Source organism: Suillus paluster (assembly GCF_016628075.1).
Source record: "Suillus paluster strain FC165 chromosome Unknown EDB91scaffold_10, whole genome shotgun sequence".
Taxonomy (NCBI): domain Eukaryota; kingdom Fungi; phylum Basidiomycota; class Agaricomycetes; order Boletales; family Suillaceae; genus Suillus; species Suillus paluster.
This window is the reverse complement of record NW_024537570.1, coordinates 453,069-478,420: the sequence shown is the minus strand read 5'-3', so window position 1 is coordinate 478,420 and position 25,352 is coordinate 453,069. Positions and strand designations below refer to the sequence as shown.

General features: G+C 48.6%; 10 protein-coding genes and 2 non-coding genes across 12 annotated transcripts; 4 read left to right on the top strand and 8 right to left on the bottom strand.

Moving 5' to 3' along the window:
* Nucleotides 1-1,681: 1,681 nt before the first annotated feature.
* EDB91DRAFT_1115246 (kinase-like domain-containing protein) lies at nt 1,682-2,788 on the bottom strand. The gene is made up of 6 exons (XM_041317921.1): nt 2,723-2,788; nt 2,488-2,670; nt 2,401-2,431; nt 2,314-2,351; nt 2,016-2,252; nt 1,682-1,954 (listed from the first exon to the last, which is right to left on the bottom strand). The coding sequence occupies exons 2-6, from the start codon at nt 2,572-2,574 to the stop codon at nt 1,742-1,744; spliced, it is 606 nt and encodes a 201-aa protein (XP_041180420.1). The 5' UTR covers nt 2,575-2,670; nt 2,723-2,788; the 3' UTR covers nt 1,682-1,741.
* Nucleotides 2,759-3,721, bottom strand: EDB91DRAFT_48654 (uncharacterized protein). Its single transcript, XM_041327431.1, has 4 exons — nt 3,262-3,721; nt 3,102-3,203; nt 2,840-3,025; nt 2,759-2,788 (listed from the first exon to the last, which is right to left on the bottom strand). Exons 1-3 carry the CDS (start codon nt 3,488-3,490, stop codon nt 2,943-2,945), a joined length of 414 nt encoding a protein of 137 aa, XP_041180419.1. The 5' UTR covers nt 3,491-3,721; the 3' UTR covers nt 2,759-2,788; nt 2,840-2,942.
* A 1-nt stretch (nt 3,722) lies between these two features.
* EDB91DRAFT_1219008 (S-adenosyl-L-methionine-dependent methyltransferase) lies at nt 3,723-5,957 on the top strand. The gene is made up of 9 exons (XM_041320873.1): nt 3,723-4,011; nt 4,066-4,230; nt 4,284-4,334; nt 4,387-4,432; nt 4,476-4,509; nt 4,558-4,658; nt 4,708-4,890; nt 4,945-5,086; nt 5,142-5,957. Exons 1-9 carry the CDS (start codon nt 3,914-3,916, stop codon nt 5,540-5,542), a joined length of 1,221 nt encoding a protein of 406 aa, XP_041180418.1. The 5' UTR covers nt 3,723-3,913; the 3' UTR covers nt 5,543-5,957.
* A 219-nt stretch (nt 5,958-6,176) lies between these two features.
* On the bottom strand, nt 6,177-8,040 carry EDB91DRAFT_1079566 (FAD dependent oxidoreductase; the record flags this gene model as incomplete). The annotated part of the gene is made up of 8 exons (XM_041315147.1): nt 6,177-6,285; nt 6,345-6,454; nt 6,508-6,546; nt 6,598-6,813; nt 6,862-7,233; nt 7,289-7,590; nt 7,647-7,661; nt 7,716-8,040. The coding sequence occupies 8 exons, from the start codon at nt 8,038-8,040 to the stop codon at nt 6,177-6,179; spliced, it is 1,488 nt and encodes a 495-aa protein (XP_041180417.1).
* Nucleotides 8,041-9,896: 1,856 nt separating this feature from the next.
* On the bottom strand, nt 9,897-11,545 carry EDB91DRAFT_48474 (uncharacterized protein). The gene is made up of 2 exons (XM_041327428.1): nt 11,411-11,545; nt 9,897-11,353 (listed from the first exon to the last, which is right to left on the bottom strand). The coding sequence occupies exon 2, from the start codon at nt 11,277-11,279 to the stop codon at nt 10,098-10,100; it is 1,182 nt and encodes a 393-aa protein (XP_041180416.1). The 5' UTR covers nt 11,280-11,353; nt 11,411-11,545; the 3' UTR covers nt 9,897-10,097.
* A 1,821-nt stretch (nt 11,546-13,366) lies between these two features.
* EDB91DRAFT_t47 lies at nt 13,367-13,475 on the bottom strand. The gene has a single exon. It is a non-coding gene; the product is annotated as a tRNA-Leu (tRNA).
* Nucleotides 13,476-13,625: 150 nt separating this feature from the next.
* Nucleotides 13,626-13,734, bottom strand: EDB91DRAFT_t46. The gene has a single exon. It is a non-coding gene; the product is annotated as a tRNA-Leu (tRNA).
* A 160-nt stretch (nt 13,735-13,894) lies between these two features.
* EDB91DRAFT_1219000 (amidase signature domain-containing protein) lies at nt 13,895-16,001 on the top strand (the record flags this gene model as incomplete). Its single annotated transcript, XM_041320872.1, has 10 exons — nt 13,895-14,166; nt 14,212-14,308; nt 14,361-14,513; nt 14,561-14,653; nt 14,700-14,782; nt 14,832-14,983; nt 15,031-15,223; nt 15,284-15,416; nt 15,470-15,882; nt 15,952-16,001. Coding segments are annotated over 10 exons (1,624 nt in total), but the record flags the coding sequence as incomplete, so codon positions are not given.
* A 3-nt stretch (nt 16,002-16,004) lies between these two features.
* Nucleotides 16,005-17,592, bottom strand: EDB91DRAFT_1334745 (mitochondrial carrier protein RIM2). Its single transcript, XM_041325466.1, has 4 exons — nt 17,341-17,592; nt 17,097-17,279; nt 16,471-17,035; nt 16,005-16,422 (listed from the first exon to the last, which is right to left on the bottom strand). The coding sequence occupies exons 1-4, from the start codon at nt 17,427-17,429 to the stop codon at nt 16,213-16,215; spliced, it is 1,047 nt and encodes a 348-aa protein (XP_041180414.1). The 5' UTR covers nt 17,430-17,592; the 3' UTR covers nt 16,005-16,212.
* A 438-nt stretch (nt 17,593-18,030) lies between these two features.
* On the top strand, nt 18,031-18,868 carry EDB91DRAFT_48170 (uncharacterized protein). The gene is made up of 2 exons (XM_041327411.1): nt 18,031-18,654; nt 18,707-18,868. The coding sequence occupies exons 1-2, from the start codon at nt 18,266-18,268 to the stop codon at nt 18,789-18,791; spliced, it is 474 nt and encodes a 157-aa protein (XP_041180413.1). The 5' UTR covers nt 18,031-18,265; the 3' UTR covers nt 18,792-18,868.
* On the top strand, nt 18,807-19,813 carry EDB91DRAFT_1115177 (uncharacterized protein; the record flags this gene model as incomplete). Its single annotated transcript, XM_041317920.1, has 7 exons — nt 18,807-18,824; nt 18,870-18,958; nt 19,009-19,087; nt 19,192-19,412; nt 19,472-19,527; nt 19,579-19,627; nt 19,681-19,813. Coding segments are annotated over 2 exons (243 nt in total), but the record flags the coding sequence as incomplete, so codon positions are not given.
* Nucleotides 19,662-20,050, bottom strand: EDB91DRAFT_1115174 (uncharacterized protein). Its single transcript, XM_041317919.1, has 2 exons — nt 19,924-20,050; nt 19,662-19,876 (listed from the first exon to the last, which is right to left on the bottom strand). The coding sequence occupies exons 1-2, from the start codon at nt 20,008-20,010 to the stop codon at nt 19,691-19,693; spliced, it is 273 nt and encodes a 90-aa protein (XP_041180411.1). The 5' UTR covers nt 20,011-20,050; the 3' UTR covers nt 19,662-19,690.
* Nucleotides 20,051-25,352: the final 5,302 nt, after the last annotated feature.

The following is a 25,352-nucleotide window of genomic DNA, read 5'->3' as shown; positions in this document are numbered from 1 at the left end:
CCTGGTAGATCCCTCATCCATCATATTTGACCGAATGTCTGTTGACCGAGTTGTATTTGACTGAGTGTATTTGACCGGGGTGGTCTTGGCATTTATATTATGGATCGATTCCTGGTAATCCCTCATCCATCACATTTGACCGAATGTCCTTTGACCGAGGTGGTCTTGGCATGTATATTATGGAAGCTAGTCTATGAACACTTTCGGCCCATCTGTATATATCAGTACCACTGCCCACTCGGCCCACTTGTTTCCATCATACATATATATATAGCTCTTGTATATTGCCTATCAAATGCAATAGCAAACTCCACACTTTGGACTATCAGCCCACCTGTTGGTATCAGGTACATACTTCATACACTACCTACCAAAATCAATAGAAAAGTCTACACTTATCTACACTACATACTATGGGCCCACTGTTTGTATCAGATACACACTTGAGACCGGCCCACCTGTCGGTATCAGGTACATACTTCATACACTACCTACCAAAGTCAATAGAAAAGTCTACACTTATCTACTACACCACATACTATGGGCCCCCTGTTTGTATCAGATACACACTTGAGACTGGCCCACCTGTATTTAACACAAAGATACATTGATGGGCCCATGTCGGGTGGCCTGTGTAGAACAGGGATATTTCAACCTCGGCTGTATGTTTTATATGAGGGTAAAGTGACTGCAGTATGTGATTATATGTATATAACCTATAATACTACTTACTTACTAGCTGTACCTAACTGTGGTGTGATGGTGAGCTAGGGATGGACTGGGGAGGGTGTGGGAAAGGTTCATATTGTGGAGATACCCACAATGGGCTATTTTTTGGGTGTTGTGGGGAAGTTCCCATGGCAGATGTGACTAAAAATGCGAACATGTGACACTGTAAATGACTGTCCTAGGGCACAAAATGAGGATCCACACTGATTAGTATCAGCCAGTGCTGGTATCTGCTGGGAGGATCTGTACTGATATGTCACTCCCAGAGACTGACTGACTAGAGTATTTATGTATCACCATTCCAATGATAGGGTCAGTGTTAATACATCAGAATGACACCAGCAGGTGTTAGTGCTGCAATGTGCTTCAAGCCTTGTAAAAAATGCAATGGCTCTGGAGGTCAAATCAAACCGTGGCAACACTACGGGTTAAGGGGCTTCAAGGTGTTCTTCCTTCCGAAATTTCATTGCGAACTAAGTTTTATTGAACAATGCTGGGGGCATGCATTATCCGTCCATCCGATAGGACAGGAAACGAGTCTAATCCGCAAGGCAAAATGGATAGACATGCGAGAAGGGATATAGACGCGTGCATGTCATAAACGGCCTCGAGTCTCTTTAGATCTACGATAAATGTGAGTTAGGGGCCCGGGTGAAGTCGCGAAAATGAATCAAGGATAGTGACGCTGGGCCAGCACCACCACTTGCTGCAAGATTATAGTCCAATACCTATGTGATTGTTTTGAAATGTGGACTTTTAGATGGATTGGGACTGATTGCAGGATGTGCAGCAGTCGAACTGGGCGTCTTATGGCCATCAAAAGAAATTGGGTGTAATTTAGCTCGAACGTGTTGGATGAATTCCAAGGCGGTGTCAGCTGAGGGCCGTTCACTTGGTGATAATGACCAGCGCCGACGGATAAAGAGGGGGGACGGACAACGCGGAGTATTTCGTCGTTGGTTATGGCATTTCGACTATCGCAAACCAGACTGTCTGACATTGCTTGTATTACTTACATAGGTGCGTTCAAAAGTGTAACAAACGCTACGGCTTCTTCAACCGATGGACGATTGATACGAGGCGACCAGCATCGCTTTATGAACTCCCAGTGCGCTGGCTCTATCCGTGACTCCTTGGGAGGCTCTGGTTTCTTACCTCTGATGACTTGTCCCAACACTACATTGTCCTTCTTCACATTGTAGTAGGGTACCTTGCCAGTCAGTACCTAATAATAAAGCATGTACAAAGTGAATAAGATCTTTGGGTCGAAATTTCAAGCTACTAACCTGTAATGTGATACTGCCAAATGAGTAAATGTCGCACTCCGTGCTGAGCGACACTGGGGACGCCTCGTCTTCTTCTTCATCGTCTTCTGGTACTTCAAACAGCTCTGCAGCTGCCCATCGGATGTTCCCCTTGATGGAACTCGTGAAATACGAGGTGCCAATGAACTCCAAAATAATAGTCGAAAGGCCAAAATCAGCAAGGCATGCTCGTCCGTTGCCATAAATCAAAACATTTGACTGAAAAATCAATGGGACGTGAGTGAGGAGGGATATACCTTCTGTGTGTGGCCGTACGCACCCCTGTCAGGTCGCCATGAACAATTGATTTGCTGTGCACTGAACCGGTATCAGAGTGTTCAAACTCCAATGGTGAAAGACGACTAACGGTATTGCAATCCGAGGACGATGTCGTTCAGCTAGCGTGCGTCATCAGGCCAGCAAGCGGCTGGGAAATACTGGCGAAATGGCTTACAAGGGAGAACCGATCTTGACACGACATGTCCTGTTGGCGCTCAAGAAAGCCGGTGAGCATTCCATTATCAGCCCATGGGCAAATCATTGCGGGATAGGGCCCAAAGTCGTTTGCCACTCCCCAAAGTGGAAGAATGCAATCATGTTTAAGACGGCTCCAAACTTTCAGCTCACGACGCACTCTCTAAGCCGAGTCATCACTCGATAAACTGACGTGCCATGGAAGAGAATATTACCTTCGTGTTTTTCCGTACTAAGGCCTTGTTATCGGACTCGAAAGCGCGAATGGTCTTCACTGCTACCTACGTCTTGGTCAGGATGATACGACAGGAAGTGTCACAAGAACAGCATACCTGGACGGTCTCAGTGTGCTTCACTAAAAGACACTTCCAGATGTCCCCAAAACCTCCGGAAGTAACCGGATAGGGCGATCTTTCTCGGAGTTCGTTGGTAAGATCATTCAGCGGATCTGACGGAGAAACTGGCGATTCTTGGCTGGTGGGTTTCTCTATTGTCGTTGTGTTTGAAGAAGCGGAAGTCTAGGTAGCCAGGTGAGTACGGTGTGTATTTCAATCAAGCACACCAGAGACTGAACCTGGGGTTGCGGTGAAGCACCTGGAGGCAACGGAAGTGGTCTCAATCTCCATGGGGTAGGAGAGGTCGCAGAATCGGGCAGTGGGCGTATCTTACGTGAATGGGGCCGCTGAGGTGCAGGCACTGCACATCAGAGTCAGATAATATACTCTATCACAATGCGAGTGAATATAGAACGAACTAGGAGGGCGAGGAAGGGCGCTGCGGATTGAGGAGGATGGAGATATTGTCGCACCAACGTCGTGGAATGAACCATTAGGGTAGGGCTCGTGTGCATGGGCAGAGACTGCACTTGTTGGCGAGCGCTCGGTAGGGGAAGCTGTTTCACCGTCAAAGATCCGCCAAACTTCATCATAGAGATGTTGGAGATCCTCTTCACCGGGCGGGGGAGGGCGAATATGAGTAGACATGATTCCGGTCAGTTATCGAATTGGGAACTGGCCAACTTGATCAGGACCTAGTACGACTGCGCAGCCTGGTGCCGTCCAACTTTGCCTGGAGACCAACCAGATTCAATTTTGATGGAAAGCGAAGCCAGAAATAAAGGCGGAACACGATTTTCTGTTTAATCAGAAAACTTCGATGCCAGCGTTGAACAAGTAGAGGGACGAGACTAGCTGTTGCTGCTAGAGGCGCTCACGAGAGCCAAGCCAATACAATTCAGCATCGGATTTCGGCTGCATCCGGTCCTAATCTCATCCGCTGCAGTGACTAGTCCACGTTATAACACTGACTTTTTTTGATCACATCTAGGTATAACCCACGCCAGAACGCGCTGCCGTGTCGCGACCAAAAAAACATTCCATTCGCCATCATAATCCTGTGTACTCCACATGACAAATTCTACACCGGAAGCCAAACCTGCACGCATACCAAAGTTAAGCTCGTCGGTGCACGACATCAACGCTGATAAACCACCCTTTGGATCAAGGTAACCACGAGAAAGATCGATCCAGAATATCCTTGATCATCAAACATGATACAGGTTTCTTACTCAAGACTCTGATGTCTGGGCCCAAAATGCTTGGGACCATGTTCCACCCCCTGAGGATCAAACTGAAACGATCACTGCATCACTAGCTAGGCAACGTCTTGTTCCAGTACCAGACAATGATAAGAAGACTTATAATGAAAAGCCCGCAAAGTTCTGGTTCGTCTTTCGTCTGTTATCGCTCCATTCACTCTGACGCTTTCCATTGATAGGGATAATTTTTACAAGACGAACGCCGATAACTTCTTCAGAAATAGAAAATGGTCGGTGTCACTCCTTCTGTTTCCTGTAATACCCTCACCTTTGTAGCTGAAGGCTGCATCTTGAGTTTCCAGAACTCCTAGCAGCAGCAGAACCAGATGTAAGACTTTGCATCTTAACAACGATTTCTCTTATGTAGTCAGGCAGGGAACATAACCATTTGCGAAATAGGATGCGGTGAGTCTTGGGATCACGTTTCATGAAAATTAACTGAGCCCGGTCTAGGCGCCGGAAACGCAGCATTTCCACTTCTAATGGCAAACAAAAATCCAAATCTTATCATCCGTGCCTACGATTACTCAACTCATGCAGTCAAATTAGTACAGGTATGCACAGGTTAAGTCTCCTCGTATTTTCTGCTCAGTCCATGAGTAGACAAATACCCTCTATAGCTCCCCGCCTGTTGGCAAAATAGAGGCAGCTGTATGGGATCTGTCATCACTGGACAAACTCCCACCGGGTGTAGAGCCCGGCACTGTGGACATCATTGTTCTCGTGTTCGTGCTTAGTGCACTGCATCCAGATGAATGGGGTAAGGCTATCGCTAACATTCACAAGGTACGATGACTGTGTTTACTGCACCGAGATTGCTGCTTCAGCGCCTGCTATTAGATGCTCAAGCCTGGCGGGCTCGTATTGTTCCGCGACTATGGTAGACATGATCTCACTCAACTGCGGTTCAAATCCGGTCGTCTGCTCGAAGACAATTTTTACATCCGGGGTGACAAGACACGAGTTTATTTTTTCGAGCTGGGTACGTTGCCAATGACCCTCATGGACACATTTCTGAATTTCGTTACTGCGTACAGACGAGCTGGCACTGATCTTCACCGGATCCCGTGCCTCGCCCACTCAGAAAACGTCAACGATGACAGAAGTCGTGGACGAAGATGAGGATAGCGAGCCACCATCACTACCCGCACCATCGCAAATCGCCAGTCCTGCATCACACATGTCGACGGAAATTCCCGACTCAGGATCTGACGTTCTCCCCGACTTACCCTCGTCAGGTCCATCCTTACAGCCATCCTCTGACGTCCACCGCAATCTCCTTCATCCTCTGGCCCATTGTCCCCCACACCCTCTGTTTAAAATTGAACAACTCGGCGTCGATCGACGGCTTCTGGTCAACCGGAAGCGCCAGTTGAAGATGTATCGCATCTGGATGCAAGGGAAGTTCCGTAAGCCGAGTGATGCAGACGTGGTATAAATAAAGTGATGGAGCCTGTTGACTGCGTACGTACTGACTTATACACGATAAGCCCGCTCCTCTTGAGGGTCGGGTCATCATTCAAGTATGAATCTGGGGACCAAGCATTGGCAACATATTTTCTTAGAGCAACGAGCCTCTAATCCAAGAGGTCCTATAGGATCTCTATCTATAACGATCACGCGGGCCCCATTCTATTTCAGCGTTCGTGATGGAGATAGTGCTGGTGTCGTGCAATGTATGGGTGCTTATAAGCCAGGCAGATACCATCCGGTACACCTAGGCGACACATTTCCTAAGGGCGATAACCCAAGGTACCGCGTTATGTTGATCTGGGATGCAGCGGACCGTCCTACAGCGGTTGATTTGCTTAATCCCTGACTTGATGATGATCGAGCTCAACTTATTTCCACCGAGCACTTTGTAAGTGTGGGATCCAACTGGGATCTATAAATATCTATTAACTCTGTAACGCTTCGCGTGCAGAAACGGAGCCCGACTGCCACATTCCACACAGCGTTTCTGGCGATACCAGATTCCGCGGGATCCTAGTATTCATCAACGCTCCCCCAACTAAACTATCTGAGTAGTGCTCATTTATCAACTTTGCGCAAGGTATAATTTCGGTATGATCTCACTCGACTCTTCTATTCCATGTCAGATAACGCTGTGGAAGCCAATCAGGCTCCTTCCACTCTTTATCAGAAATCTCGGCCAGAATCATTTGCGCGATGACTTCAGCACTGGAAAATCATATCATATGAATCAAGCGACACATGGTGGAGTCTCACAACAAACTTACCAGCCGAATGCGCGCGGCATTCCATGACCAGTATATCCCGCGGCGATGTACTGTTTCTTGTACAGATCTCTCTCTGGATTGGTTGCGAGTAAGCCCGCTATGGGACCGACCTGGCGCAGAACACATCAAACGACAGCACCCGTAAGAGTTGTGATACGCGTACAAATGGGTCCCCCATCTTGGTATAACCCATGATGCCTGTCTAAACCGATCGTCAGGGGTAAATCCCCGAACACGAACAAGGAGTGCCTACCCATTCCATCTCAGGCTCCGACTCCGGGTCATATTTACCTTCAAACACAGACGGCAAGAACTCGCGAAGCACTTCCCCAACGAGAGGGTGTATTTCGGAATCGTCGTCCACATATAACTCATAACGCGGTTCTGCAGCTTCCCGACCACCACCAATGATGATCAGCGGTTTTTCGGTGTCGTTTTTTACTGGTCGGGGGAACCAGTACGCAAACCCCTGATAGAGGGTTGGTCACGATGGACGGGCTAGGATGGAGTGGCTTACTTCGTTTCCACCCCAGCCGGATGTCTTGATTTGATCTGTACCAACGGAAGCACGCGTGGCCATGACTTGGCCTCGAGTGGGTATGATTCCGTTTGGACCTGTGAGGAAGGGAAGGAGATGAGAAGCATATGCATTCGTAGCATGGACGACTCTGGAGCATGATATGCTGCCCCGGTTCGTGACGACTGTATACGTGGAACAGTTGTTCGCTGTTTCATGCGTAACTGCAGTCACCGGTGTCCGAGTGTGCAAGCTGAGAGAGGCATATTGCCCAACGTGTGCTCGGGCATGTTGGTACAGCTTCGTGACGAGTTTCAGCGGCCAGACATTATGTCCTGGTGCGCGAAATGCTGCATAGGTGGCACCATACTCCTGGTTATGAGCCCGTTTGCATCAGACTACAAAGATGATTAGCAAGAATACGCACCTCTTCGACTATCTCCTTCGGAAGCCATTCTATACCATCTAGATTGAGCTGCGCTTGACGTGCCATCTCATAGTCCTTGTTCGCTTCTTTTTCTTCCTTCTCCGTAAACAAGAGATTGATGTGACCGCCTTCTACGAGGTCGATGTCGCTCGTCCAGCCATTCTCCTCTATGATTTTAACGAGCAGAGAAGTAGTGTGTTGTTCGAGTTCATAAGACTTTGTTGCCTCCACCATACCGAATAATGCCTGACGTTGAGCAAACCCGAGGAAAGCAGCCGGCGTAAGATGTCCACCGTTCCTTCCTGCGAACAGCATTCTCCGCACAATGAACTCAAGAAAGAAGTGGTGCTCCACGCACCTGTCGCTCCTGAGCCTGAAACGCGTCAGTGATACGAAGCATACCATGATCGGCACGAAACAAACTGACAGAAATCTCTCGCCTCGAGTATCACGACCTTGAGTGGGTGTTCGAGAGAAAGTGAGGCGTTATTCAAGAGTTCGATAAGGTGATACGCGACACCAACGCCAGTGATACCAGCCCCGATGATGCAGATGTCTGCCTCGCTGGGCAGAGGATCTTGGCTGCCTTCGCCTGCGAGTGGATTTGCGTCCGGAGAGGAATCGATCCAGAATGAGGGGGTTGGGTTGCGGGATGGGAGTTTCGCAGGATGAAGTGGATGTTCCGAGGGCGGTGTCTCGAGTACCCTCTGCGCATGTTCAAACTTACCAAGTATCTGAGGGTTAACAGGCATCGCCGACCAACTGAGAATGAAACAGAGAACGAGGATGGCCCAATGTCTCATCTCCGTATACTCAAGTCGAAAGATAAGATAAGATGTCCTCGTGCACAAATTGGACTTAGGACCGCACTGGGCCCAACTTCGGAACCTCGGAAGGCAATCGGAATGTGTTGAATTAGGTTGAATTTCAGAAAGTAAGTACCGCAACTATGTGCAGAGTGCATGCACAGAAAAGTAACCCATTTCAAACTTCATGTCAAGGAGCGCTCGCGGTCTTGATCTACTCCTTCTAAACCACTTACAGTCACTAATAGTGCTGCCACAGCTTTAAGCCGGCTTTTTTTAAAAATGGCTGTAGCATGCTGAGGAAAATTGGTAAAATCATGAAAATATTTGAGGGAATAGATGAGGTCTACATATTTATAGTGAGCTATCGGCTTTTCTCAATTTCATGGTAGTTCTTATGCTATTGAAGAAAAGCTGAAATCAGTTTGAATTTAAGCTAGGCAAATTCATTTCAGCTTTTCTTCAATAGCATAAGAACTACCATGAAATTGAGAAAAGCCGATAGCTCACTATAAATATGTAGACCCCATCTATTCCCTCAAATATTTTCATGATTTTACCAATTTTCCTCAGCATGCTACGGCCATTTTAAAAAAAGCCAGCTTAAAGCTGTGGCAGCACTAGTCACTAATTTAAACTGCACCGGACCAATATCAATGTCCTGGCTGACAGATACTGCTATAGGTGATTCAGTAATATCAACTCAGCGCTAGGAATAAAAGAATCACATCACGGTCATGCATACGGTAGCGGCATGGATGCGACCTTACCAGATGGCTCGGGTTAGAAGCTGGATGCCCCCCTCTAGTCACATCAATTCGAGATCTTACCCCTCTTGGCTCATAGACGGGCTTTGGGTACACCATACGAGCTATATAGTGCTGCCCAGAACCCTGAAGACCATCTGCTACGACCATCTCCGGACGCCTCCAGACCCCCATTCTACTACAACGGCGAAGATAACATAGAACCTGTGGGCGGATATTACCGGTGCTCTGTTTTTTAAATCCAGTTTATTGACACTGAGCGAGACAACGCTATGTTAGACATCTACGCAGGATTCGCCACATCCGTAAGACCCCCAACCTAGTATTACAACCACTGTCCTACGGCTCCGATAACTTTAAACACCCGCGCAGGTAATGTTGTACACCCTCCACTCTCACTGCCCACACTAGTTAATGCAACCCCTCCGATTGGTGAAACGAGTCCCTCGTAATCTTCCAATACTCCGATGTTACTCCTCTTCCCTTTCTTGACGTGACCCTTTTCTCCTCTTACATAATTAAGGCGCCAAGTGTGACTTGTCGCAGCGTGGTTGTCGATATTTGATGAAGAAACAGAATCGAGCGGTTAATATAGGTGACACATTTCCTACGCGCGATAATCCAAATCGTGTTCTCCATAACCTCGGGTTCGGATCATTTCACCGATTTAGCCAGCCAAGGACACTGCAACAAAGTAAGCCCTTAAGCTTCTCTTGTGACATTCACACTCTGATTTTCTTTCTCACAGCCGCTGCGTGGCGATGAAATAGTCGTTGCCGGGAAACCTTCTGTCTTGCTGGGCACTGGGACTTACATTTTTTTGCAGTGCACTCATGATTCCGAGACCAGCAACAAGTCGGCTGTCATCCCTAGGCTCGTAACTAGCTTGGTGTATATCAAAGACGTTAGACGTAGTACAGACTGGTTACGAGTCTACGTCAGCTCATCGACTGCCTGTATGTACTAACGCGAAGAACGATAGATTTCTGTATAAGTAATAACGAAGAAGGGCGGATGATGATATCTGCGATTTACACGGTGGCCGTAGTAGTTGAGACTTCGAAGCAAGTGTTGGCTGATATCTATAGAGTGTTGTCGCGGATGTGAAAAATGGTAATACTTGGAGCCGCGAAGAGAAATATTCTAGTACGAGGCTAGTAATAAAAGTCCGTGAAGCCCAAAACAGTGTGTAACAACTAGGTTAGAATCTTTTGCAAACTATCCAGACGCTTGGGATCATGGCACTAGTACTATTTCGAGGGAAGGAATAAAGGCAGTGTATTCCGCCCGCTGCGCATCCGTAATCACCTCGGCGCTGAAAATTAAGCTCTCCAGGGGACAATTTGACCGTGACAAAAATGCCTTGAACGCCTCATGAGGCCACATTTCTACTTTGCTAGCTTCAAGCACGTGTAGATTGGGGAGTGATAGAGCATCGAACAGGTGAGATAAATCGTCTGTGTCCGCATGGTCACAATTGATGCGTAAGGATTGAAGTTTGGGGTGCGTGAATGGCTCTAAGGCCTTTACGCTGCTGAATCCCGCGCGGATCATCAACGAGGCGAGGTTAGGACATAGTTGGAGCAAGCGGAGGAATCCATCCGATTGAATTATTGCGATCTCAAGATTTGTCAAGTAGGTCCATACAGGGCCGAGAGAAGATAGGTGCTCGTGGTCAAACCACAGCCCCATTATCTTGAGACTGTGCAGAGTGGACAGTGGCGAGATCGATTGTGCAAGAGCTGGCCAGGTATCACCATTTGATATGTTTATGGTCAGCTCCCGAAGTGCCGGGAGGTCTGTTAACAGATGTGCAGGTTGGTAGGTGTGGGAACGACGGATGGAGAGAGACGAGATTTGATTGATGTAAGGCTGAAGAAAGTGTCGTAGCTGGTCCGAGCAGCACCGAAGTGTTAACGAGAGCGGAAGTCCTCGTGATCGCTTGATCCATGAGTCACACCAGAAAGCTTCTCGCCGCCAGTCTTCCGAGTCGTACTGGGATTCCACAGTGAGCCAGCACCATAAACCGGGTGTGCCCACAGCAACCTCCCTCCATCGTCGGCATATTCCGGTCAATAGCATGGGGGCTTCTAGCGGCGATGGCGATGGCGATGGTGGGAGACAGTAGTGAAAAATTATGGATAGGATTTCAGTTGGCAAGCGCCAGAGAGCCGATCCGAGTCTCTTGTGTAAATTCTTGGACTGAGTGATCTTGTCCTTCTTTTCGACAAGTTGCCGGTGAAGATCGTAGATACTATGCATGACTGTTTCCAGGCTTGAGATATGGTGCGAAACTGCATCCAACTGCTGCTGGCGTTCGGCGATGATGGCTCTGATGCTCCGATCTTCAAGTTCGACGACAGAGCAGTTGGTACTGGGGAATTGGGCTCGGGAGTACGGGGTTTCTAGGTCTGGCATCTGCTAATGGTCAATGTAGCATCGGATATATGATCACCCGCTAGACATACATTGATTGCTTGTGAAGGCGCGAGCTGAAGCAATCGATTATTATTCGAAGACACGACTGTTTGCACAAACTTGGCACTTACGATGTTTTGCAATGCACCAATGATATCTGAGACTGGGAAGACATTGACTTGTGAGTTAGCTGTCTGCATGTTAACGGTTGAAACGTTCGAGGAAGATGTCGATGTCGATGTGAAGAAAGAAAGGATTTAAGCTTTAAGTATAATAGTCTAAGAACGCGGCTGCCGAATGCAATGTTAAGAACCATGATAGCATACTGTCCCACATTTGAGACTTCAAAGCTGAATAATGCAAGTGTTGGCTACTGGAGATGATAAGATAGTGCTCGCAAGTGTGAAGAATAGCGATACTTAGAGCTGCAAAGAGAGATTTCCTACGAGGCTGGTAATAAAACCCAGTCAGAAGACTCAGAACCCACAAGTGTTGACGCGTGACGCGAGGCTGAGATCTGTGTGAGATAAACGTAAATAGAGGTAGATCAGGGTGCCGAGTGTTTTTGGCTAAAAGACAAACGTTGCCAAGGCTTATTTCGCAGTGTGCGTAAATTCCCACAGTGTGAATTTATTTTGGATTATCACAAAGTTGTGATTGCATTATAATGATTACAGACACTTACAATCACTATAATCATGTTACTTTCGCGATACACCTCATTGCTCTTTGATTATAAGCTCACGACATACAACAATAAATGTGATAACAACTGCCAACATTCGAAAAGTTTGTGTCAATTGACTAGTCCGATCTGGTCAGGTATTTTACTCAATTTGGAAGGTAACCGGACCAAGGACCGGTCTTTTTATTCCCACGACATTCAATGGATCGGACCGAACCATCAAAAACCGGTCTTTCGGTCTTTGACGCTTCAGCAACCAGTTCTGGACCGGTCCTGAACCGGCCAGGACCGTGTGGCACCGATCGGGGGCCTTAATATTGTGGTCCTACTATCTCTGACCCGGTGTTGCAAAATGGCCCGGAGTTGCAAATCACGATGTAGCACGCTCATATCTCACTCATTTCCTTCGCACAATGATTCTAGAGGATGGGTAATCCATAGCTTACTGTGTGTATTTTTTATTCCACGAAAAATGCACTAGAAGTGCTTGCGGCAGTGAAACACTGCTCAGAACGTGCACTTTCCACGCCAATCCATCGGAGGGAAGCCATCACATGCACTAAAAAATTCAGGAATTTTACCAGTGATTTCCCATTGCCTTCTAATACCACACTAATTTTTTCCGACATGATAACTGAGTGGTGTTGAGAGACACAAATGTTGTACTATCGAGATGCAGGACGTGACAGGAGGAGTGAGATTGTGTTCGGAGTCATAAATCGCTGCTCGGCAACTCGGCTAAAACAATTCTTGAATAACACTCTCAATTGCCCCAGATTCGTTCAACGCTTGATGGTCTGTCTTCTGTGCGGGTGAGAATTTTTGCAACTCTGTACTCAAACACTGTTTCGCACCGGCTTCTCTCTGGCAACGTAGCCTCGACATATTTTTGCATAGCCTTACAGTATGTACTGAATCCTACCTGCCCATGTTGTTGCCTTATTTTTAATGTTGTGTAGTTGTTGTGTTATAAAAAAACAGGTCGAAAAGTTTTGCAACACCGGGCCAGAGATAGTATCTTGTCAAACAGTTAATATTTATATGTAAGTTGGTCAGACTGCCGCACGCGCATAACCGTTACACCAAAAGGTAGAATACTGAAAGCTTAGCTTTCAGTATCAGCGACAGTATATATACTGAGTATGGGAACTCAGGTAAGCCAGCGTGCTTACATTATACCCCAAAAACCAAATAGCAGATATGCACGCTAGACTCGGAGGATAAAGCTTAAGCATTATCGATGTATCGAACATCAGCACACCGTTTGTTGTGCATGACCTTGGCATGACCAACTGGACAGCCTGGACTTATGTGGTGGGGTTTTTCCGGCAACAAGCTAATGTAGCAAATAAACACTGTCATGTAAGTAGTACACAACAGGTTCCTGACGAGCAAAAATACTTGAACAGAGTGAGATTCGAACTCACGCCCCCGAAGAGACCAGATGACATGCTCATCTGATGAGCTGGTACTCCTTAGTCTGGCGCCTTAGACCGCTCGGCCATCTGTCCCGGTGGCGTCAAGCTAGAGGAGCGAGAGTCGACATCCTGGGGTGGTGATCCGGGGAGCGAGCGTCAATGTCAACTCAAAAAACAGCAGCATCGATAACGAAAACCGCATGACAACTGAAGTTGTCATGGCGGCTGATCAGCAAAAACGTTTGAACAGAGTGAGATTCGAACTCACGCCCCCGAAGAGACCAGATGACGTGCTCATCTGATGAGCTGGTTCTCCTTAGTCTGGCGCCTTGGACCGCTCGGCCATCTGTCCATGTTGTCATGATCACCGTAAGCGTATTGATCTGCGTCTATCTATATGTGGCGACGTTAGGGTAAAGTTGTTTGGCAACATTTATTTCTGAAGGTATAGAACAACAAACACAAATAAGTCCTTGCGATAACTTCCGTAATGAGAGTTCTTTTAACAGAGTCATGCACCTGAGTGTCGGTGGATTAGCACGTATATATCCATCCAGGTCCTTTCGCGCCCGTTCCTTTACAACATCACATGCAAGCCGCTCTACTACCTTCCATGCCGAACATGTCCGAACGCTAAATGAAAGCACAAAAGCGCTAGTCAGCTTCTCAGCAGAAAATCACAATCCTAATCCTTATGGACCATTGAATAGTATTACAATTGCAATCAAGGATAACATATGCACTACCAACTTACCAACAACATGCTCGTCAGGCATGCTTCGCCGTACGTCGAATACCGTGTCACGCTCTCGTTCTAACTCCATTGCAGACTTCACTTCGCCATTTGACGCGACGGCGGTGGAACTTCTAAAGGCGGGGGGTGCAAATATCATTGGGAAGGCTAACTGCGATGAATTCGGAATGGGGCAAGTTTTTACCTTTGGCTTTTGCGGCTTTCTGCTAACATCGTCTATGCAGGTCTCTGAATGTGAACAGTATCCACGGTCCCGTGGTAAATCCGTATCAGTCTCCAAATGAGAAATCTATACCTTGGGTCGAGCGTGAACGAAGATCAGCGGGTGGAAGCTCCGGTGGAAGCGCGGCAGCTGTTGCAGCCGGTATGTGTGACGCGTGAGTTGCCAACTAATCGAAGTGACGTAGCACTCACTGAGAATCAGTGCACTAGGTACAGATACAGGTGGTTCTGTTCGTCTTCCCGCATCGTACTGCGGTATCACGGGTTTGAAACCCTCATATGGCCTCATCAGCAGGTATGTCCTTGTGCAGCTCATATTTTCAGAATCTCATGGATGTCAGATGGGGCGTGGTTTCTTTTGCTGATAGCCTTGACTGCGTTGGTGTGCTTGGCAAGTCCGTCAACACAGTAAAGACCGTATTCGGTGAACTGGACAGCTATGCGTGAGAGTACTGAGCTGATATTTCCAACAGACTCGATATCGTCATATGATCCAAAAGATCCAACGGCAGCGACACCTCACATTAGAGAGAGGGCCCGATCTTCAGGCGAAGCGTTGTTGTCGACTCTGGATGCGGACTCGTCTGATCCTGACCTCTCGGGACTTCGGATTGGAATTCCACAAGTCCGTCTCATCTCTCAATTCGTTTAACATGCTTACGTCTGAGATAGGAATACTTCCCTGCTGAGCTCGACACTACCATTTCGACTGCGGTTCGCAAAGTTCTCGAGCGATTGTCGTCCCTTGGGGCTCAATTGATCCCTGTATCTCTTCCTTCGACACCGTATGCATTGAGTGCATACTACGTCATAGCAAGCGCGGAAGCATCCAGCAATTTAGCGCGATATGACGGGGTTCAATATGGTTAGCGATGACATCATATCCTCAAGATTGCTCACCAATTGACCAATTGATCCTATCCAGGTACCCGTTCACCTCTGCTCCCTGGCGCGGATAAATCCAAACCAGGCAATGTGTATGCACATACACGCTCAGCAGGTTTTGGAACGGAAGTGCAGAAACGCATACTCCTTGGCACTTATGCACTCACAGCTGAGTATGTGCATCCTGCCTTGGCTGTAAAACCTTAAACCAAGTTATCGGCTACAGCGCCTTTGACAACTACTTTCTTCAAGCCCAGCGCATCCGCCAGCGAATCAAGACAGACTTCGATTCTGCTTTCCGCGTCCCCAATGCTCAACTATCCAAATCCTCGCCAAATCCCGATGGTGTAGACATTTTCTTGCATCCGTCTGCGATTAGAACTGCACCTCGACTAGACTCGGACGCGGCCTCCGGTTTGGGCCCATATTTGCAGGACGTCATGACTGTTCCCGCTTCTCTGGCCGGCTTGCCAGCGTTGAGTGTCCCTGCTGGGTTAGCTGCCGACGGTTGGCCTGTCGGTGTCAGCGTCGTTGGACAGTGGGGTTCTGACGAACTCGTGATGCGCGTTGGGAAGGTGATCGAGCGGATACCAGACGAAGATGATGATTTTGGGCCAATGACTGATTTACTTTACGTGCTTGATGTTGTGTAGATGATCATGAATGATCCAAGCCACATTTCCACACCTCAATCACAACAAAGTTAAGGAACGGTTATCGCTGCTCATGAGGTTCATGACTGAGATTCATACACGCGCAAGGCGAGCAATAGAGTGGTGAATTAATACGGGTAACATATGGTACTATACAGATGTGCGCGAAAACAATGTACGATTGAATGATGTAAGATACGATGCGGGGATTGTGAAAGTGCGGGGAGGTCGGAAAGGTGACTAGCAATGATAAGTGGCATAAATCTAGGTTAAAAGGTAACATTTAAACATAGCTTACTGAGGGGTCCCAACAGGCTCAATTGGAATCCTTGCCCCATCGCAGGACACCCTCATATATTGAGTACATCACCGCTGCATTCGGGACGACACGCATTAAATGTGCACTCAGTCCGCCATAAAGGGAACGGGCCCCCTCTTCAGCAATGACGGTCCGCAGCGTCTGCCAGAGACCAGTGTACTTCATGACACCGTTAACAGACGGTTGTCGCAGTCGTGTCCGTAGAACCTGAACAATATGAGGCGCGACAAGATTCGTGTTGACCTAAAAACGCACCTCGTGGGGATATGTGATCAGACTGGCGACGCACTTCGCAGTTCCTGCACTACCAAGCATCCCGAACCACTCGACCATACCTCCACGGCCTTCAGCGTCCGCAGACAACTGCTTCAGACGCTCGTAAAGCACCCATTGAATAGTTCCCTCTGTAACACCCAAGTAGCTGGCGCTCAAACCCTTGTAAAAGCCCCTAATACCTTCCTCACGGAAGATCTGCGTTATCATCTTGAAGCTACCTCCGAAGACGCGTGAAGGTCCGGCTGTTGTACCCGTATTCGTGCTTAGGAGGGAGGAAGAGTGTCGACGTTCCGATGCAGTGAGCTGGAGACGTGTCTTGACGACCCAGATAGGATTCGTTGCCGTCCCTGTTACGACACCAGCAATTGCAGCTGCAGCAAGATGGACATAGGAGTTTTCTTGTCCGTGGTTGAAGTGATGGGCGATGATTTGCTTGCCATTACCGTATGTGTAGAAATTGATCGAACGGGCGGGTATGACTCCGACTAGAGTTGGTCCAAGGCCTTTAAACAGCGCCCCTGGCGACTCATCGCGGTATATGTCACTGGATCACGAAACCCCTCAACAGTTGATCGCGGTGTATTAGGAACGTCAATTATACATACCGTAGAATGTGCCCGGTCTCGACGAAATTCCACAGCAGACCACTCGAGCGCTGCGGGAGCGTCGCAACACCACCTCCTACAATCCCGACTGAAGTATGTTTTTCCCTGAAAAGACTGGACTGTAACCGCGTCTTGACAACATCAAATGGACTTGTCACGATTGCACCACACATTCCACCCAAACTGACACATAAACAAAGCGCGTCAGGAAAACATACTATGGAGATGCGAAGTCTGAGCTTACCCTCCTGCTACGAAATGCTGCCATGATTTTGCTGGCAGGAGGCTACTGGATGCAGTTGGGTTTGTCGTAGTTGGGGGTGCACCAGCCATCGTATCGATCTAGCGTATATCTTTCCAAAGAACCAAGTCCGCCAACTTCTAGGAGTCCAAAAGACAGTTACTAACGGGAAACAAGCAAGAAGGAAAACGGTGAGGGGCAACGTAAAGGACGCTATTTTTTTCAGTACAAGTCACGTGGTAAGTAAAAATAATGATTTGTACATAACCGCGTTTTCATAAACACGATCAAAACACGATCGAGTCTGGACTCTGGCTTGGAAATACATACACCCCGAATACAATAGGACTGACATTGACTGTATTCCCTCCATTCGGTCAGCATAGGGGAGATTACCACCCCTCCTATCTCTCGAGGCAAGCTGCAGCTTCTGTCCTAGTTTATTTCTTCGAGCCTTGCAGATCACCCTCAAGTTGCCTGGTAAGCCTGCAGTAGCCCGCGCGCCGTACTACTACCTCGAATCGTTAACCAACTGAATGAACTGCGGTTGCTAGTAGTGCTTGCGTCTGTGCTTATTCTTCGCTCCAAATCATTCCGGTCTAACCAAACTGACTCGAGCACTAGACCAATATCGACTCACAGCTAATTTGAACTCGCCATCATTTGGGTTTTCTCACCTATCTTGCAAGACGTCCAACTTTTGACCTATTCCTATCATGATCAATGCCCCTCCGTGTCCTCCATTCTATTAAACTCCTCTTCGACGGTCTTGATCTCCCCTCTTGTTCTCCAAAACACTACTTCCCATTACAAATACCCTCATCCTCCCGGACCTCCCCTCTCCCTTCAACATTTCACCCATTCTCATTCTTTTCCCAAACCTCCAACTAACCCCATCTGCATCACATACAAATGGACAGAAGACTTTATGATCAAGTACCGCTGGTCTGCAGCTGCATACGGGCTAATAGCTGTGCCGCTGAGGGAGATGGAGAGGGTAGGAGTGAGGGTGGCGAAGGACGAAAGCAAAAGGATGCGGATCGTGTCGTTGCTGCTAGGACTCCAGAAAGTAAGTGTTTTGATCCTTGTGCTTTTGTGGGTTCGGATTCGGATTCGGATTTCTTTCGTGTGCACTGGGACCGCGTTCTGTTGTAGGATTCGGTCCTGGTTCCATCTGGACTCGCTAGAGAACCTTGGACTACTGAACCGCACAGTATGCATCTGCAACCGCAGCCTTCTCCTCTCACTCGCAGACGCAGGCGGGAGACTTATGTATGCATATAAGGACTTGCAAGAGGTTACTGGATTGACTGGGCGGTGAGTAGTTTGTCTATGTTTTGTGTACATCGATGTATCTAATTTTACTCAGCCATGCTCATCTTCAGCGTCTGAACAAAACACTCACGGGTTTCATTAAAATAGGACAATCGTTCTGCTACGCCATGCTTCAATGAATGAAAACACGGAGGCACTCATTCATAATTTCATCCTCCACTCAACTACACCTATCATCACTTATCATTCGCTACCGTAGCTTTTCAACTAAGGCTACTCAGTGCCACCAGAGACTTATAGTGCCATCAAAGCCCCCAAAGGAGAGATGGCTGTCTACTTCGTCTCGTACGTGGCGCTCCTGATTTTAGTATCGTTGATCACATAATACGTAAGGATGGAACCAGTCGCCCATACTGATACAAAATCCGTGCTCCCGGCTTCGCCCTCCTTACAGGTCCAGAATTCACGATGAGACGTACATTGTTTATCACCTTATTCAAGACATTTACTGAGATACAACTTGTCTTCTAGATATAATATCGACAAATTCTGAGTGCTGACTGGTTCCTCTCTCTATAGCACATACTTGCCGACGCTGTGGCCATCGTGGGTACCATAGTATGTACCTTATGCCTTCATTCTTCATGTCGCTTATCGCTGTTTTCGAGGATCTTGTTTGGGTGCGTTGCTGATATTTCGTTCCACACGAGCTTCCGAAGTACGCTAAGGCATATTAATTTAGTGAGGTCCACTGTCGACAAAACCTTGATGTACTTATATCGTGGTTCTGCTAACACGTCGTGAGATCATGCGTCCACACTGATGATTACCGAAATAATAATATTGCATCTTGTCACAGAGTGTTTGACCCACGGTTTTAAGGACGCACTTGATTCTCATTCCCCAGCATTGCATGTAAGGGTGTGCTTCGCGTTCAGTATAAATCTATCTCTGAGGACTTTGCAGATACTCTTCACCCTCACAGCCTGATTTCTGCCCATCTGGTACTCAACCCGTAAGGAGTCTCTTATCTTCTCGAGCGCATAGGACATACTTGAGATCTTAAAGGATGGACACGTCAAACAAGAAAGGAAAATATGTTCATACAAAAGACGCAGCACCGCAGGCAGGAGATACATAAGGACAACGAAGCACCTGTAACGAAGAGTAACCTAATTTGATCACCCACAATACACCGGGGCGTCTCAGTGACAGCTTTTAGCGGCTGAGATCGGCAAAAAACGAACTCGTTGATATGCTTCACGTATGTCGATCTAACATCTATACGAACGAACTACTATAATAAAGTAGGGCTAGACGTATTGATTTAGCAAATGCGAGGGACAGTAGAGCAGCTAGATACTCACGGATCGTAGCAATTAGACCAGCGACTCCCATGTGCCATGCGGGACAAATCAAGCTCTATACCTCCTCGCGGGATCACCAATGAAGTTCCAGGACTATAAAACAGTCGTCGGGAAGCGGGAGGTACCCAGAAAAGGAGCCGACAATCTGGCCCTTCCATCCATCCATCATAATCTTTCAGCACGAAAGGGGTTGAGTAGGAATGATGATGAGAGATGCCCTCGAGTATCTCAGCAGGGTTGTGAAGTGCATGGTTCAAGGTGGATGAGAAGCAAATGGGGTGATTTTCCCGAGTATTAGTTGACCTGATAGAGCTCTGTTGTGTGCGAGGCGGGGTGCAAATTCTATCTAGAGGGAATGAGGAGGTCTTAGGAGCTACGATATGCCACAGCCGAACAGTGCGATCCTGTGAACCAGACACGACGCGAGTGCCATCCGGCGAGAACGAGACTGAATTAACCAAACCCGTGTGCCCCCGCAAGGGCTCGGCCAATGGCTGCCCTGTGGCTGCATCCCACAGCCAGACAGTGTCATCCCAAGAACTAGACACAATGCGAGTGCCATCCGGCGAGAACGAGACTGAATGGACCGAAAAGGTGTGCCCCCGCAAGGGCTCGGCCAATGGCTGCCCTGTTGCTGCATCCCACAGCCGGACAGTGCCATCACTCGAACCAGACACAATGCGAGTGCCATCCGGCGAGAACAAGACTGAATTAACCGAATCTGTGTGCCCCCGCAAGGGTTCGCCCAATGGCTGCCCTGTTGCTGCATCCCACAGCCGGACAGTGTCATCCCACGAACCAGACACAATGCGAGTGCCATCCGGCGAGAACGAGACTGAATGAACCGAATCTGTGTGCCCCCGCAAGGGTTCACCCAATGGCTGCCCTGTTGCTGCATCCCACAGCCGGACAGTGTGATCCCTCGAACCAGACACAATGCGAGTGCCATCCGGCGAGAACGAGACTGAATGAACCGAATCTGTGTGCCCCCGCAAGGGCTCGGCCAATGGCTGCCCTGTTGCTGCATCCCACAGCCGGACAGTGTCATCCCAAGAACCAGACACAATGCGAGTACCATCCGGCGAGAACAAGACTGAATGAACCGAATCTGTGTGCCCCCGCAAGGGCTCGGCCAATGGCTGCCCTGTTGCTGCATCCCACAGCCGGACAGTGTGATCCCTCGAACCAGACACAATGCGAGTGCCATCCGGCGAGAACGAGACTGAATCAACCGAATCTGTGTGCCCCCGCAAGGGCTCGGCCAATGGCTGCCCTGTTGCTGCATCCCACAGCCGGACAGTGCCATCACTCGAACCAGACACAATGCGAGTGCCATCCGGCGAGAACAAGACTGAATTAACCAAATCTGTGTGCCCCCGCAAGGGCTCGGCCAATGGCTGCCCTGTGGCTGCATCCCACAGCCGGACAGTGTGATCCCAAGAACCAGACACAATGCGAGTGCCATCCGGCGAGAACGAGACTGAATCAACCGAATCTGTGTGCCCCCGCAAGGGCTCGGCCAATGGCTGCCCTGTTGCTGCATCCCACAGCCGGACAGTGCCATCACTCGAACCAGACACAATGCGAGTGCCATCCGGCGAGAACAAGACTGAATTAACCGAATCTGTGTGCCCCCGCAAGGGCTCGGCCAATGGCTGCCCTGTGGCTGCATCCCACAGCCGGACAGTGTGATCCCAAGAACCAGACACAATGCGAGTGCCATCCGGCGAGAACGAGACTGAATGGACCGAAAATGTGTGCCCCCGCAAGGGCTCGGCCAATGGCTGCCCTGTTGCTGCATCCCACAGCCGGACAGTGCCATCACTCGAACCAGACACAATGCGAGTGCCATCCGGCGAGAACAAGACTGAATTAACCGAATCTGTGTGCCCCCGCAAGGGTTCGCCCAATGGCTGCCCTGTTGCTGCATCCCACAGCCGGACAGTGTGATCCCAAGAACCAGACACAATGCGAGTGCTATCCGGCGAGAATGAGACTGAATTAACCACAGAAGTGTGACCACTGATCACGGTCTGAACCGCCGTCCAGTTCAAATCGTAACCACATGTTGGACGAAGATTATTTGGAAACCTTGCCGTAAATTTGGTGGCCATGGTGGAGTTGACTGGCGAGAATGGCAGCGCTGATACATACAGATGCGGTGTGCTGTGCAAAATCATGCCGCCAAAGACTTGAATAAATCTCTGCACGTCCAGTTGCAGCGGACAACACATCTTCATATCCAGAGTGGCCCTGTGGCTGTGCGTAAGCGCTTCATCCGACACCGCTCGAGAACTTTGTACTCACCTTCAGCCACTGGGCAATCAGCGACCGTGCGGAAACTGCACAGTTCAGTGTGTTCAGAAGGGCGAGTGTTTCGATCCAGAAGAGCAATCGCTCATGGATTGAAGAATGATTTTATTCCCTTTCCAATCTCCGTGTCGAAATCTGTCGCTTGTACGTGTGTAGCCCAAAATCGACAGGAATAGGACAGATGTGGGAGGATGCATGATTCGACTCGTTGGGGCAGCCCAGTGTCTTCGTGATTAGGGAGGTATGAAGTCTTTAAATCACATATATTGAAGCGAAGACCATGCTCCATCGCTTGAAGTGACGCAAAGGCCAGGTCCCGATGTTGCATCTTCGACACCTCGACGAAAAATTCTTCGCTGGATGATCTGTCTGTTAGAAATTCTTGAAAGGATGCGTGAAGGGGTCGGATTGGAGCACGCGAATTGGTGGTGCCGCTGAGAAGGGATCCGAGATGTTCGACCACGATTTTCACCTTATAGTGTTCCCTTTGGTCTGGAAAATGGATTCGCATGGCATTGAGGGCATCTAAGGGCAAGGGTTCGGCTGAGGCAAGTATTTGTCCCATCACAGAACGGAACCTCGCCAGTGCTGTCTCATACTCGTCATCTTCATATTGATTCCTTGGCATGATGTCGGTCAAAATGAGGAGATACATGTCGTACAACAAGTTTTTTCGCTTCCTACTAGGGTCGCGGTTCACGACGGCCTCGAAGCGAGGAATTCGGTCCACAGCGGCAGGGCAATCCTTGATGTATCTGCAGGCAAGACGCGCCCACTCGAACAGACCATCAGCATTTGCCGCGAGCATTGTGAACTCTCTGTCCTGAAAACCCTCCAATCCCTTAGCTCATTCGATATGTAAGCGCGGATGTCGCGCTCCGCAACTTGTGGTGGAATATCGTCCATGGACAACCGTATAATATGCTCAGAACCGTCAAACTCTTTACTGATATCATAAAGTGGGCGAGACGTGACGAGAATCCGGAAGTGTGGTGGGAGTTCGGTGATGTTTGGAACACCTTGCTCCTGAAGTTTACCGGCGAGTATGCGGAGAAGGTTACGGCGCGTTTCGACTCCACCGCTCTCATCCAGTGCTTCAATCACAATCAAGACAGGTCCCACACTTGACCCGGAGAGTTTTCCCAGTGGTTCCATGAGAAGTTTGCGCCACTGTTGGATGATATCCGTTGTATTCTTGAGCGAATTAGCATTCTCGACTGCATTCGCCAATGCTCGTCTCATCTCTGGATCATGGTCCGCCAGGTCGCGAGCGATGGTGGAGAAAATCTTCTCATGACGCTTGTCGGCTGCATGGTTCCGGTCGAAGCAGAAACATGAACCAAGCCCTCCCATCTCGTTGAACCAGTGAGCGATAGTCTGAGCGATGGCTGATTTGCCCTTGCCGGCAGGACCAGATAGCCACAGCACACGTTGAGCATTGTCTCCACTATCATTGATCCAGTCAGTGATCTGGGAGAGAATTTCGGTGCGCGTCCCTGGTAGGCATTGTTTCGTGGTATCTAGTCCCGCGCCCGCTGCGTAAGTTATACCGCTGAGATCCAGTGTTTCGCCTGAAGGAGTGTGAGTGAATGTGAAGTTTGAAGCACGTGCGAATCCTTACCCCTACATTGGACGAAGATGCCTCCATCCCGAAGAGCTTGGTCCCGAAATTGTTTCATAAGCTCATCCAGAGCGTTGCTGTACCGTGTAATCATATCGTCCGTCTCCAAGACATCATTTTTCCCAAGTCTCTTCCCTATGATAATGGTATAAGATTCACCATGTGCGAAGTGCAATAGCTTGATGACCCACAGTAGCTCTTGATCTCCGAGTAGTCCCTGAGGAAACGTGCGCACTCTTGAGTCTGCCGAGCGATCCGTCCGACGATACTGTGCATGGATGAGATCTGCTTAAGAGTGTCGTCTTGGGTCATGAAGCTGTAAACTTCATCTAATTTCTTGAGAAGACGATGTACCGGTTGGTCGCGATCCGCTTGAGCAAGAATAATCTGCAAATAATCAATAACTGCTGACCAGGAGATAAAACTGAGGGCGAAATCACACAAACCTTGGCGGCAGCAGACAGCACGCCCAGCGCCATCTTTGCGTATGGATGTACCTATGCGACTTGATTAGTTCGCTTCCAATCAATGAGGAAGGCACACACGTTCGTGATCTTTTGATTAGATAAAGCACCTTCACGAACGACATTCTGGATAGCAGGGACGCGGTCGCGAGACCGCTTGACGCGTTTCTGTACGATAATGAGACATTTCCAGAACAAAAAAAAACAGCATTCACGTCTACGCACAGATATTTTTTTAGTGAAGCCTTTGGTGGCTTTCCGCACGGACTGCCAGACTCCGCTATGGGGTTGTCTCTGCATGAGGAACGCATCGGAGGCAGCAATGAATTCCATGAGCGCTCAGTGGAAGTGATGCCATCAGGCCACGTACCGAGCTCTCACCAGCGGTCGCTTCGCCGGATCTGCAGGCTTCCGATGAAGGATCTGGCCTATAGTCTTCACTCATCATGAGTCGTTGGAGATTTGTATCAGTGTAAGCGAAGTGGGATGCAAGACTAATAAAAGGGATTGGACCTATCAGAACTAAATACCCTTGACCTTGGAGGTATTGCCAACACGTTGACTAAGGCGCTAATCATCCTGGGTATATTTAGTCTCCCAATCGAGAGAAGACGCCGTTCCTTCGCATCACAGGGTACTTTGAAAGCTTGTATTCAAAATTTTGAATGGGCATAAGGTATTGGCACGCGCAACCGTGTACTTGGAACATGCATAGGACAAAACGAAAGCAAAAGGCAAGAAAGAATGCGGCAAGAGTCGGGTACATCATCCCCAGTAATAAAACATCTATATAACTCCCTTCATGTTAGATCCGCCCGACGTCATCTGGCGGCTCATGGAAGTGAAGAAAGTATCTTGATTTCGCATACTTGGTGTTCAGTGTTCAGTGTTTGGAGAAGACTTTTTGAGTTGGTGCCAAGAAGACCAGTCTATTTGGCTGTGTAAATAATACCTGGAGAGAAAGACCGTGGGTAG

Bases quoted from the DNA above. Each gene is read 5' to 3' on its own strand.
- EDB91DRAFT_1115246 (XM_041317921.1), bottom strand. From the start codon at position 2,574: ATGATTTGCCCATGGGCTGATAATGGAATGCTCACCGGCTTTCTTGAG. The intron at 2,253-2,313 runs GTGCGTACGGCC...TTGATTTTTCAG, and splicing joins TTCATGGCGACCTGACAGGG to TCAAATGTTTTGATTTATGG. The intron at 1,955-2,015 runs GTTAGTAGCTTG...CTTTATTATTAG, and splicing joins TTGGCAGTATCACATTACAG to GTACTGACTGGCAAGGTACC.
- EDB91DRAFT_48654 (XM_041327431.1), bottom strand. From the start codon at position 3,490: ATGTCTACTCATATTCGCCCTCCCCCGCCCGGTGAAGAGGATCTCCAA. The intron at 3,204-3,261 runs GTTCGTTCTATA...TCTGATGTGCAG, and splicing joins CGCCCTTCCTCGCCCTCCTA to TGCCTGCACCTCAGCGGCCC. The intron at 3,026-3,101 runs GTGCTTCACCGC...CTGGCTACCTAG, and splicing joins ACCACTTCCGTTGCCTCCAG to ACTTCCGCTTCTTCAAACAC.
- EDB91DRAFT_1219008 (XM_041320873.1), top strand. From the start codon at position 3,914: ATGACAAATTCTACACCGGAAGCCAAACCTGCACGCATACCAAAGTTA. The intron at 4,231-4,283 runs GTTCGTCTTTCG...TTCCATTGATAG, and splicing joins GAAAAGCCCGCAAAGTTCTG to GGATAATTTTTACAAGACGA. The intron at 4,335-4,386 runs GTCGGTGTCACT...TTGTAGCTGAAG, and splicing joins TTCTTCAGAAATAGAAAATG to GCTGCATCTTGAGTTTCCAG.
- EDB91DRAFT_48474 (XM_041327428.1), bottom strand. From the start codon at position 11,279: ATGCCAGACCTAGAAACCCCGTACTCCCGAGCCCAATTCCCCAGTACC.
- EDB91DRAFT_1334745 (XM_041325466.1), bottom strand. From the start codon at position 17,429: ATGGCTGGTGCACCCCCAACTACGACAAACCCAACTGCATCCAGTAGC. The intron at 17,280-17,340 runs GTAAGCTCAGAC...TTTATGTGTCAG, and splicing joins CAGCATTTCGTAGCAGGAGG to TTTGGGTGGAATGTGTGGTG. The intron at 16,423-16,470 runs GTGCGTTTTTAG...CATATTGTTCAG, and splicing joins TGATCACATATCCCCACGAG to GTTCTACGGACACGACTGCG.
- EDB91DRAFT_48170 (XM_041327411.1), top strand. From the start codon at position 18,266: ATGATCAAGTACCGCTGGTCTGCAGCTGCATACGGGCTAATAGCTGTG. The intron at 18,655-18,706 runs GTGAGTAGTTTG...AATTTTACTCAG, and splicing joins GTTACTGGATTGACTGGGCG to CCATGCTCATCTTCAGCGTC.
- EDB91DRAFT_1115174 (XM_041317919.1), bottom strand. From the start codon at position 20,010: ATGGGAGTCGCTGGTCTAATTGCTACGATCCGTGAGTATCTAGCTGCT. The intron at 19,877-19,923 runs CTACTTTATTAT...AGATCGACATAC, and splicing joins CTAAATCAATACGTCTAGCC to GTGAAGCATATCAACGAGTT.